Raw genomic sequence first — 12,160 nt, 5'->3', positions numbered from 1 at the left:
ATATGCCATAATTGTTGATGGATATATTCATGAGTTTTGAGTACATGCATCATGAATATTTAGGGATATTGGCTTGTCCAATAAAGAAGGATATCGAACTATATTTGTTTGATAAAGAAGGATATCGGAGGTGAGATACTCTGATAAAGACGATGGTACCACATGCATTAGAGGTGTCTAGAGGACATAACATGAATGTGAAGCATTAGATTGCATTTAGGGATTATGTGTGCATTTTATAATAAATGATGTTTGACACATACTTGGTAAATGTTGATTGTTAATCTGTATGTGAGGAGCAGAGTCCGTCATGACTATAAAATGAACAACGCAGGGTCCGTCATGACCATAATCTGAACAATGTATGTGTTGATGTTTTGGTATTGTCCGAGACGACGTGAAACTATATGTTTGATGTATTTTGTGAATGATTGATTAGGTGATAAATGAAGTATATGCATGATATATGAATATGCATGAATGATAGTGATGTATATGTATAATGTATGATTATGCATGTTGTTGGGTTTTTGTATGATTGGCTACATTTTGCAAAAACATATTTTAGCCAAGTGTTGAGACAAGTGTGCTGACCCCAAGTGTTGTGACAAATGTTGTGACACTTTGGAACAACACCTGACTCTGTTCTGCGCGCGCCAGCTGGATGTTATTATTTTCTACTCAATCTTTTGAAGATCTGTTTGAAGAATTATATCAAGGTTTCTTACAGAAGAAGGCGCACGTGTTTAATGTGTTTCATGAGGCAGCTAAACCCTAGTTTTATTTTCCAAAAGAATTATATTTTTGGAAAATATATTTTTGCGGTTTCAAAAATATAACTATTGTTTTCAAAAATATATCACTGCTGCCGCAATTCTAGAAGCCCTAATTTTGTCTTGAAGCCCAAGTCGTTCTACTACTATAAATACGAAGGCAAGCATATGGTTTCAAGCATCTAAAATCGAGTCTTACAAAGCGTGTGTTTTTAGGGATTTTAGAGTGTTAATTGTGAGCCTTTCTTGTGTCTTATTGATGCAAGCTTAGGACCTGAGTGTTATTGAGTTGTAAGTGTGAACTTCTCCTAAGCTTTGAAGTACGGAGATTGTTCTATTGTGTTGTGTTGTTTACTCGCAAGCTTTTAAGCAAGAGTGAATCCTAGTTTCTTAGGAGTGTGTCTCCACCTGTTGTGTTTGTGTAAATTGAATAGCAGCGCTGTCTGTGTTGCTAAGGTGGGAATTGGGACGGGGTCTCATATCTAGGAGTTCCTAGGTAGAAGTGTCATTGGGTAGTGATTAAGTGAGAAGTTGTAAACGGGTGAGTTTAGCTTCGAAGTAATACTGCTGATAGTGGACTTCATTCCTGGATTGGTATCCCCCAGAGTAGGCTTTAGGCTGAACTGGGTTAACAACTCTCGTGTGTTATTTACTTTACTGTTTGTATTGTTTTATGTTATTTGCTCTGTTTATAGACAAGTGTTGGCGCACCAGTGACAACATCTGTCTACAACAGACAAGTGTTGCTACACCTTGAGCAACACCTGTCCACTGTGTGCCAGGAATTTCAATTGGCATCAGAGCAGGCACCCTGTTCTGAATTTTAGGGTGAGCTCCAGGGAAACTTTTTCTGGCAAGGATGGACAAAGAAGGAGGTTTTGTTACCAGACCACCTCTTCTAGTTGGTGCTTCAAACTATGACTATTGGAAGTCCCGCATGATGGCCTTTCTAAAACAAATTGATAGCAAGACTTGGAAGGCAGTTCTGAGAGGGTGGACTCCACCTGTGAAGATGGACAAAGATGGTAAACCAACTCTTGAGTTGAAATCTGCTGAAGAATGGTCCAAAGAAGAGGATGAGCTTGCTCTTGCAAACTCAAAAGCATTATATGCACTATATAATGGTGTTGACAAACACATATTCAGACTCATCAAAAAGTGAGTTTGTGCTAAGGAAGCTTGGACAATTCTTGAGACTGTTCATGAAGGTACCTCTAAAGTGAAGTTGTCTAAGCTACAACTCCTAACAACTAAGTTTGAGAATCTTAGAATGAATGATGATGAAACCATTCAGGATTTTCACATGACCATACTTGACTTTGACAATCAATTTGATGCCTTGGGTGAAAAGATACCTGAAGAAAAGCTGGTAAGAAAAATGCTCAGGTCTCTACCTAAGAAGTTTGACATGAAAGTCACAGCTATAGAAGAAGCAAAGGATATCACAGATATGAAGCTAGATGAACTGGTTGGTTCACTACAAACCTATGAGGTAGCTGCAAATGAAAAGATGGATAAGAAAAACAAAAGTATTGCCTTTGTTTCAAATGCTGAGGAAGAAGATCAACTGAGTGACACAGAGTCTGAACAAAGCATCTCTGATGCAATGGTTCTTTTGGGAAAACAATTTAATAAAGTACTGAAGAGAATGGACAAACGGCCTAAGACAGGTGCAGCTGACATTGGGCGCAACACTTACAAGAACTTCAGAAAACCTGTAACAGATGAAAAATCAGCTCCAAATAAAGGTGTTCAATGCCATGAATGTGAGGGGTTTGGTCACATTAGAAGTGAATGTGGTACCTTTCTGAAGAAACAAAAGAAGGGGTTAACTGTAACTTGGTCAGATGAAGATTCTGAAGGAGAAACTGATACTGCAAAGGCTATACATGTATTGACAAGTGTTTGCACATCTGACACTGAATCATGTGAAGAAGAACTGACCTTTGATGAACTGGCTGAATCATATAAAAAGCTGTGTCTGAAGAGTGCAGAAGTCTGCAGAGTCTCTGAAGAACAAAAAGAAACAATCACTAAGTTGCAAACTGAGAGAGCTGCTAATATGTCAAGAATCTCTGAATTTAGTACTAAATGGGAAGATAGTTTAAAGATCATTGAGGAACAGAAGGCAACTATCATCAACTTAGAAGCTGACAAGATCAAACAACTGACTGAAATAGCCCATCTAAATGAAGAGGTAACTGAATTAAACTCTCATCTTGAGAATTTAAAGAAGCATGTTCTTAGGCTATTCAAAGGAAGTGATCTAGATGAAATCCTGGAAACTCTGCCTGTTCCTAGCAAATCCAAAACTGGTATTGGGTATGAATACAAAAATGTTAATAGGATTATGGATTACAACAAAGAGGGGAAATATATGCCTGAGATAAGTAAACAACCACCTCCAAAAATGCATGACAGGATGTCGCCACACCTGTCTCCTAGACAGCAGAGACAAGTGTTGCCACATGTGGCACCACATCAGCAAAGATGGCAGAGACCTAGGTTTATACCTAGACCAAGAAGCAGGTACCATTCATGGAGATGTCATCACTGTGGAAGAAAGGGGCACATAAGGCCTTATTGCTACAAACTATATGGTTATCCAAGTGAAATTCCACAAGAATCTGATCAATCCATCACTAAAACAAAGATGGAATGGAAGCAAAAAGATGATACATGATCCGCTGTCGCGCACGGGTCAAAAACGAGTTTAAGAAAAAGGTAGTGTAGGGAAGCGACACTCGAGTATCGTATCACGAGGACTCTTTATCAATAATTAGCAGTATCAGATTCAAGCAAAAATTGTAAATTAGGGGGTTTCGGTTTGTGAAAACAGAGAGCAAAAGTGTGAAATTTAATAATAACAAAGCAATCAATCCATTGGTTACGTCAAACTTCGTTCATTATCTATCATAGGTTCACGGAAGAAATATTTCTTTTCAGTTTCTATCCTTGACTGATCATAAAACTAACTAATCAAGCGCCAATTGGTTTTATATGAATTCGGACTGTTTAAAAAGCTTATAACAGTGCGTATGATTAATTATGACAGAGCAAACAAGCGTTACAGAATCACAATCAATACTATGCAAACCGCGAATTCAATCAATCCTACAACAAGCGTATAGACTCTGTAAATTCCTAACCGAATTAAATTAAACAAGCGATAACTTAATTCGAATAACCTCGTAGAAACTTGCAACCGAATTACATACAATTAAGCATCAAATGATAAACGAATTGCAAGTCATAAAGCAAGAGAAAGGCAGCGAAATTTACAGAGAAAGAAATAGAAACATGAATTGAAATTGCATTAGAATTCAAACCTCAAGATAATGAACCAAAGTGTCTTAACCAACGGATTGATCTATAGTTCTTAGTTCTCCATTCAAAGAGGCTGGCTGCTAGGGTTTGTTTATTTCGTGAATATTGAGAAATTGATCAGCCCTAGGCTGATTTTTCAGTTTTTATACATCAAGTAAAACGGGCCGTAAAACAATTGGGCCGAAAAACATAAGTCATGTTGGAAAATAATTAAATCTTTGTAAGTCTGAAACTTGACGAGTAAATATGACTCCTTTGAGCTCAGAATTGGCCTTCGGCTTCAACATAAAAGTTGTGGCATTTTTACTTATCTTTCCAACGCATATTTCCGCGCCTCAATCCGATATCCGAAGCTCCAGTTATGATCTGTGCAAGGAAAAGTGTCAAATTACTGTTTATTACGAAAATAAATAGCAAAAGTTAAATAATAGCAAAACTAGACTCTAAATAGAAAACATTATAAAAACATTAAAATACTAGGAGAAGTTATAAAATTGCCATAGCATATGATGAATAAAAGTGCATTAAAAATGCACTGATCAAATTCCCCCACACTTATTCTTTTGCTCTCCTGGGCAAAACTCAAGAACAAAGCATGCTACAATCATCACAAGCAATCAACACATTCCAGGATTCAAGCTTCCAACCGTAGACTGTATTTCAAAGGTTGGCATAACTCTTGTATATCAGCTGTCAACGATAACCCTGCGTGTGTGTGTGTACTGCCTATTACTGTCAACCAGAGTCATGACATGATCCTTCTCGAAAATACACAGTCAGGATACTAAGCTAGCTCTTCCTTTCTTACAATTCAGAGTCTGGGTCCGGATTTCAGCTTGAGGGAAACTATTCTTTCATGTTCTCACAGGCTTTTTGATTTTTTATACGCAGGGACACTACTTAAGTTCATTTTAATTATGCTTTAGGTGCTACTCTACCTTTTCACCTGACGGGATCTCGTTTGTTGCGAGTCCAACCTGTTACTCCGAGTAGAGCACCCTACACAACATTTGTTCCTCCAATTTTAGGCACAGGAACTCCACATATTCATTATTGTTCCTCCAGTTTCGGGCACAGGAACTTATTATTATTGATTTTTTTTTTTATTTTCTAGTGTAGTGTCCCACCATTTAATCTAGCCATGATCCTACAATCAAGTAATCTAGTTTTTCCCCCAAGCTTAGTCTTAGTCAAACTTCTGCATCAAATTCAGTACTCAGATAACTTAGGCAAATGACTGTGTATTTTAAAGACTTATCAAGCCACTACTAAGTTTGCAAGTTTTCAGCAGTTGTGCATTAAGGTGCAAGGATCATCATATCTAGCATGAAAAACAAGAATTTCCAAAAATTTCACCAATCCACCAGCTATCTGCTCTAACCCTAGAACATGTAACTACTCATAACAATTGCATGCACGCTAAGACTTATTTATTTATTTATTTATTTTTTTAATTGTTTTATGAAAGAAAAACTAAAATTAAAAACAACTAAATGTAAAATGTTCCCCCCCACACTTAAATCAGACATTGTCCGCAATGTAAAGTAAGCATAAAGTGAGAAAAAGGAAGGAACACACCTGAGGGGCTAAGGTGTAGCATTTGGGGTGTAGGAAGGCTTCTCCAAGGAGAGCTCTTCAACATGTCCCTCTTCTTCAGGCACTGAGCTTTCATGGAACAGCTTCAGTCGCTGTCCGTTTACTTTAAACACCTTGTTAGTACCTGCACTTTTTATTTCTACTGCACCATGAGGGAAAACATTAGTAACAACAAAAGGGCCAATCCACCGGGATCGAAGTTTCCCAGCCATTACTTTTAGGCGGGAGTTAAACAATAAAACCTGTTGGCCCACAGAAAATTCCTTCCTAGAAATCATTTTATCATGGAAGTGCTTAGTTTTCTCTTTATAAATCCTAGAGCTTTCATAAGCCTCTAATCTAAGCTCTTCCAGCTGTTGTAATTGGAGTTTTCTTTCAATACCTGCTTGTTGCAACTCAAAATTACAACTTTTCACCGCCCAATAAGCACGGTGTTCTACCTCAACAGGTAGATGGCATGCCTTACCAAAAACAAGTCGATAAGGAGACATCCCAATGGGTGTCTTGAAAGCTGTTCTTTGAGCCCAAAGTGCGTCTTCTAGACGACGACTCCAGTCCTTCCTGTTTGGCTGCACCATTTTCTCTAAAACCTGTTTGATCTCCCTGTTTGAGACCTCAGCTTGCCCATTCGTCTGTGGGTGATATGCAGTAGAGACTCTGTGCACAACTCCATACTTTCGGAGCAAAGCTTCCATGGTGCGGTTGCAGAAATGAGTGCCTTGGTCACTGATGATAGCTCGCGGTATTCCAAACCTACAAAAGATATTAGACCTGACAAAATCTGCAACAACTCTAGAATCATTAGTCCTAGTGGGGATAGCTTCCACCCACTTTGAAACATAATCAACAGCAAGCAAAATATAAAGAAAACCAAATGATACGGGAAAGGGACCCATGAAGTCGATTCCCCATACATCAAAAACCTCACAGAAAAGCATAGGCTGCTGAGGCATTTCACTCTTGCGAGTGATGTTTGTGCCTGCTATTTGGCACTCTTTACAAGTGCGGTAAGTCTCATAAGCATCCTTAAAAATAGTTGGCCAATAGAAACCTGAATCAAGTACTTTTCTCGCAGTTCTTTGCGGACCAAAGTGTCCGCCGACTTGAGATGCATGAGAAAATTTCAAAATAGATTCAATCTCATTGTCGGGGACACATCTTCTGATTACCTGATCACTACCAAACTTCCATAGATATGGATCATCCCAAACATAATATTTGGCATCACTCTTGAGTTTATGAACCTGTGATCTCGATGCACCTGTAGGAAAAACACCAGCAACAAGAAAATTAACAATGTCAGCAAACCAAGGTGTAATACCATGTAAAAGAAACAACTGCTCATCAGGAAAATCATCCTGAATAGGAAAAGGATCTTCATCTCTCTCTATCCTGCTCAAGTGGTCAGCCACTAAGTTCTCAGCTCCACTCTTGTCTTTAATCTCTACATTAAACTCTTGGAGCAACAACATCCATCGGATCAATCTCGGTTTTGCATCCGGCTTCTTCAGCAAGTATTTCAAAGCTGCATGGTCAGTAAAAACAACAACCTTGGAACCTAGCAAATAAGATCTGAATTTATCAAGAGCAAAAACAATAGCTAGCAGTTCTTTTTCAGTGGTAGTGTAATTTGACTGTGCAGAATCTAAAGTCCTAGAAGCATAGTAAATAACATGGGCAGCCTTGTCAATTCTTTGTGCAAGGACAGCTCCAACAGCATAATTAGAAGCATCACACATAAGCTCAAAAGGGAGGGTCCAGTCAGGGGGCTGGATTATGGGAGCGGAGGTCAATGCTTTCTTCAAGAAGTCAAACGCTTGTTTGCACTTGTCATCGAAGCTGAAAGTAACATCATTCTTCAACAAGTTTGACAGCGGAAGAGCTATCTTGCTGAAATCCTTGATGAAACGCCTGTAAAAACCTGCATGACCAAGAAAAGAACGAATCTCGCGAACGCAAGACGGGTAAGGCAGTGTAGAAATCACATCAATCTTAGCAGGGTCAACAGAAATTCCTTTTTCAGAAATAATGTGACCAAGAACAATTCCCTGCCTAACCATAAAATGACATTTTTCATAATTTAAAACAAGGTTAGTCTCGATGCATCTTTCTAATATAAAGTTTAAACTGTTCAAGCATGCATCAAAAGAGGAACCATAGACAGTGAAATCGTCCATAAAGACTTCCATGCAGTTTTCAATGAAATCAGAAAAAATGCTAATCATGCATCGCTGGAAAGTGCCAGGAGCATTGCAAAGACCAAAGGGCATCCTCCTGTAAGCAAAAGTACCGAAGGGACAGGTAAAAGTGGTCTTCTCTTGATCTTCCGGTGCAATATGAATTTGAAAATAACCTGAAAAACCATCAAGAAAACAATAATGTGATTTACCAGCTAGCCGTTCAAGCATTTGGTCAATGAACGGTAAAGGGAAGTGATCCTTTCTCGTAGCCTGGTTCAATCTCCTGTAATCAATACAAACTCTCCAGCTGTTCTGAACTCTAGTGGGAACAAGTTCATTTTTTTCATTTTTCACCACTGTAAGTCCAGATTTCTTAGGTACAACCTGCACTGGGCTTACCCACTTACTGTCAGAGATAGGATAAATTATACCTGCTTGCAAGAGTTTGGTTACCTCCTTCTTCACAACATCAAGAATCAAAGGATTAAGCCTCCTTTGGGGCTGCCTTACTGTTTTGGATCCATCCTCAAGTAGAATCCTGTGCATGCACATCGATGGACTAATACCTGGAAGGTCGGCTAATGTCCACCCGATTGCTTTCTTGTGCTTCTTCAGGACCTGCAAAAGTTTGTGTTCTTGATCGAAATCAAGGTTAGAAGAGATAATAACAGGGAGTTTTTCATTACTCTCCAAGTAAGCATATTTCAGGTTCTCAGGAAGTGGTTTAAGCTCCAAGGATGGTGGTTGTTCTATGGATGGTTTTGTTGGAACAGTCGGAATGTCAAGAGTTTCAACTGCGTAAACAACTTCATTGGCAGCCTCATTGACAACTTCTCCTTCGCCCTGCAAATTAAACTCAGCACAACCAACACAGAGGTTAGTATCGGTACAAACATCACATGAGTAATCATCAGCTGAACACAAATCAGAATGAAATTCATCAACAATTTCAGAAAGCAGTTCTAATTGAAAAACAGAGTGCTCTTCTAAAGGGTATTTCATAGCATCGAAAATATTAAACTTTGCAACGATGTCACCAAATTCCATGGACATGGTCCCATCATCAACGTCGATTTTTGTCTTTGCCGTCTTCATGAATGGTCTGCCCAAGATGATCGGCGATCTGCTTGACTCTGTTTCTCCAGCCATGTCAAGGATGTAAAAATCTGCAGGGAAAATCAAGTCATTAACTTGAACTAGCACATCTTCCACCACTCCAACAGGGCGAGCATTGCTCCTGTTTGCTAGCTGAATAGTAAGACCTGTATGCTGCAAAGGACCAAGATCAAGATTGTTAAAAATAGAAGTAGGCATGACATTAATAGAAGCTCCTAAATCTAACATGCAATTTTCGAATTTTCTATCCCCAATGGTACACGGAATAGAGAAAGTTCCTGGATCCTTGCATTTCTGTGGCATGGCCTGATTGAGGGCCGAGACATTAGCTTTTTCAGGCTCAGGTTCGAGTGCAGCATTAGACTCAATAAGGGCTGAAACATTTCGGCCCAGATTAACTCTCTCATTTCCCTTTACTTTCCTCTTGTTTGTGCACAAATCCTTCAAGAATTTTGCATATTTCGGAATCTGCTTGATCACATCGAGGAGAGGAATATTGACTGCTACTTTGCTGAATACATCAAGAATCTCCTTGTCTTCTTCCGCCTTATTCTTTTTATTTTTCTGCACCCTTTGAGGAAAAGGGATTGGTGGCACATATGCTTTTTCAGTCTCAGCAGTCTCAGCGGTCGCAGAAGGTTCAGCAGGTTCAGGAACAGATGATGTTGCAATGGTTTTTTTTCTTTTCTCTGGAGCTGGAGCTGGTTCGGTCACTCTTCCGGATCGCAAGGTAATTGCACTCACATTCCCATTTGGGTTCGGAACTGATTGTGCAGGAAGGTTACCGGAGCCTTGAGCTTGTAATTGGCCTATTGCATTGGCCATTTGTCCCATCTGTGTTGTCAAGGTCTGAATGCTAGCATCGGTCCTTTGTTGGAACTGGAGGTTGTTCACGGACATTTGTTTAACAAGATCCTCTAAGGATGGTCCGGAAGGTGTAGAGGCAACAGCTTGAGGTGGATTCTGTTGTTGGCTGGTTTGTGGGTTTCCATATCGAAGGTTGGGATGGTTCCTCCAACTGGGATGATATTTGTTGGTGGATAGGTCAGGAGTGTTGTTGTACCTGTTTTGGTTGTAAAGGTTGGCTGCATAAGCTTGTGGCAGCTCAGTAATGGACTCGTCTCTCAGAATGGGACAGGTGTCGGTCGGGTGCTCAGGAGAGGTACAAATACCGCACAAAGTTGTTGTTTGAGGTTTTACTAATGCCAACTGCTTGACTAAGGTGGTGAGATCGTCAAGTCTGGTCTCTAGAGCTTTGTTGGAAGAAACCTGCATTTGATTCACGCTTTGAACAGAATTGTCTCTAGTGGTAAACTGTTGAGAATTAAGAGACATGTTTTCAATGAGGGCTTTGGCAGCGGCTGGAGTTTTATCGACTAGCGCTCCACCACTAGCAGCATCAAGAATGTTCCTGTCCATTGGTAACAACCCCTCATAAAAGTATTGGATGAGGAGTTGCTCGGTAATCTGGTGTTGAGGGCAGCTGGATACCAAGTGTTTGAACCTCTCCCAATACTCGGTCAGCGACTCATTACCTTGTCTAACGCCACAAATCTCCTTTCTTATTGAGGCAGCTCTGGAAGCAGGAAAATATCTTTCCAAGAACACTTTTTTCAGGGCAGTCCAGCTTGCAATTGAGTTTGGCTCGAGATAATATATCCAATCCTTCGCTGCACCCTGCAATGAAAAAGGAAAAGCTCGAAGTTTGATGTGATCTTCAGTGATCCCTTCAGGCTTAAGTGGTGTAGAACACACCACTTGGAATTCTTTCAGATGTTTGTGCGGATCCTCACCTGCAAGACCACTAAACTTGGGCAACAAGTGTATTAAACCTGATTTTAATTCAAAAGGAACAGCAGCAGCATCATATTCAATACACAAGCCATTATAATTCACATCAGGAGCAGCTAATTGCCTTAAGGTTCTATTATCAGCCATTTCAAAATCAAGTTCAGAATCCGAAGCAAACAAGTTATGCAAGTAGTCAGGTTCAGAATCAGATATAGGGTTAGAATCAATGTTACCGGAATGCACGCTATTAGCTCGGTTGAGCCTCTTGCGTGCGTGGAGTGTTCTTTCTATCTCAGGGTCAGGAAGCACTAATTGGAACTGTCCAGCAGACCTGGTCATGCAAGAAGTGATAAACAACAATTACGGTAATTCCAACTATGTCCCTACAACGAAAATAGGTGAGTAAAATAGAAAACAGGTCAAACTGAATGAGAAAAAATCTAAAAATACCACGAAAATTCTAATTAACTAAAATAAAGATGACACAAATTTTTTTGGATTTTTTCGAAAATACGAAATCAGTAAAAAATTAAAATAAAATAGAAAAACGAGGAATTTGGGGCTGAGAGGGTGGTGTCCCATATTTTGTCCCAAAATATGGGATTTTGAACCCTGATTTTTTTCTGAGGGAATGGGATGGTCAAAAAGCAGAACAGACGCAAAATCAGCCCTAATTCGTCTATTAATTTTTTTATACAGCAGACACGCAATAACAAAAGAAACAAGCAATTCTAGCAATTCTAATACTGAATAACACAATTATGAGTCCCCGGCAACGGCGCCAATTTGATCCGCTGTCGCGCACGGGTCAAAAACGAGTTTAAGAAAAAGGTAGTGTAGGGAAGCGACACTCGAGTATCGTATCACGAGGACTCTTTATCAATAATTAGCAGTATCAGATTCAAGCAAAAATTGTAAATTAGGGGGTTTCGGTTTGTGAAAACAGAGAGCAAAAGTGTGAAATTTAATAATAACAAAGCAATCAATCCATTGGTTACGTCAAACTTCGTTCATTATCTATCATAGGTTCACGGAAGAAATATTTCTTTTCAGTTTCTATCCTTGACTGATCATAAAACTAACTAATCAAGCGCCAATTGGTTTTATATGAATTCGGACTGTTTAAAAAGCTTATAACAGTGCGTATGATTAATTATGACAGAGCAAACAAGCGTTACAGAATCACAATCAATACTATGCAAACCGCGAATTCAATCAATCCTACAACAAGCGTATAGACTCTGTAAATTCCTAACCGAATTAAATTAAACAAGCGATAACTTAATTCGAATAACCTCGTAGAAACTTGCAACCGAATTACATACAATTAAGCATCAAATGATAAACGAATTGCAAGTCATAAAGCAAGAGAAAGGC

The 12,160-nt window shown here is 39.3% G+C and overlaps 1 protein-coding gene across 1 annotated transcript; it reads right to left on the bottom strand.

Annotated features, from left to right (window-relative positions):
* Positions 1 to 5,686: 5,686 nt before the first annotated feature.
* On the bottom strand, positions 5,687 to 10,962 carry LOC123913526. Its single transcript, XM_045964297.1, has 2 exons — positions 7,820 to 10,962; positions 5,687 to 7,717 (listed from the first exon to the last, which is right to left on the bottom strand). Exons 1-2 carry the CDS (start codon positions 10,928 to 10,930, stop codon positions 5,687 to 5,689), a joined length of 5,142 nt encoding a protein of 1,713 aa, XP_045820253.1. The 5' UTR covers positions 10,931 to 10,962.
* Positions 10,963 to 12,160: the final 1,198 nt, after the last annotated feature.

This window comes from Trifolium pratense, linkage group LG3, assembly GCF_020283565.1.
Source record: "Trifolium pratense cultivar HEN17-A07 linkage group LG3, ARS_RC_1.1, whole genome shotgun sequence".
Lineage (NCBI taxonomy): Eukaryota > Viridiplantae > Streptophyta > Magnoliopsida > Fabales > Fabaceae > Trifolium > Trifolium pratense.
The sequence above is the reverse complement of the archived record's forward strand: the minus strand, read 5'-3'. Positions and strand labels throughout refer to the sequence as shown.

Coding starts and splice junctions, on each gene's coding strand:
- LOC123913526 (XM_045964297.1), bottom strand. CDS start 10,930: ATGGCTGATAATAGAACCTTAAGGCAATTAGCTGCTCCTGATGTGAAT. Junction 7,718..7,819: donor ATGCATGCTTGAACAGTTTA/AACTTTATATTA, acceptor CACATTATTTCT/GAAAAAGGAATTTCTGTTGA.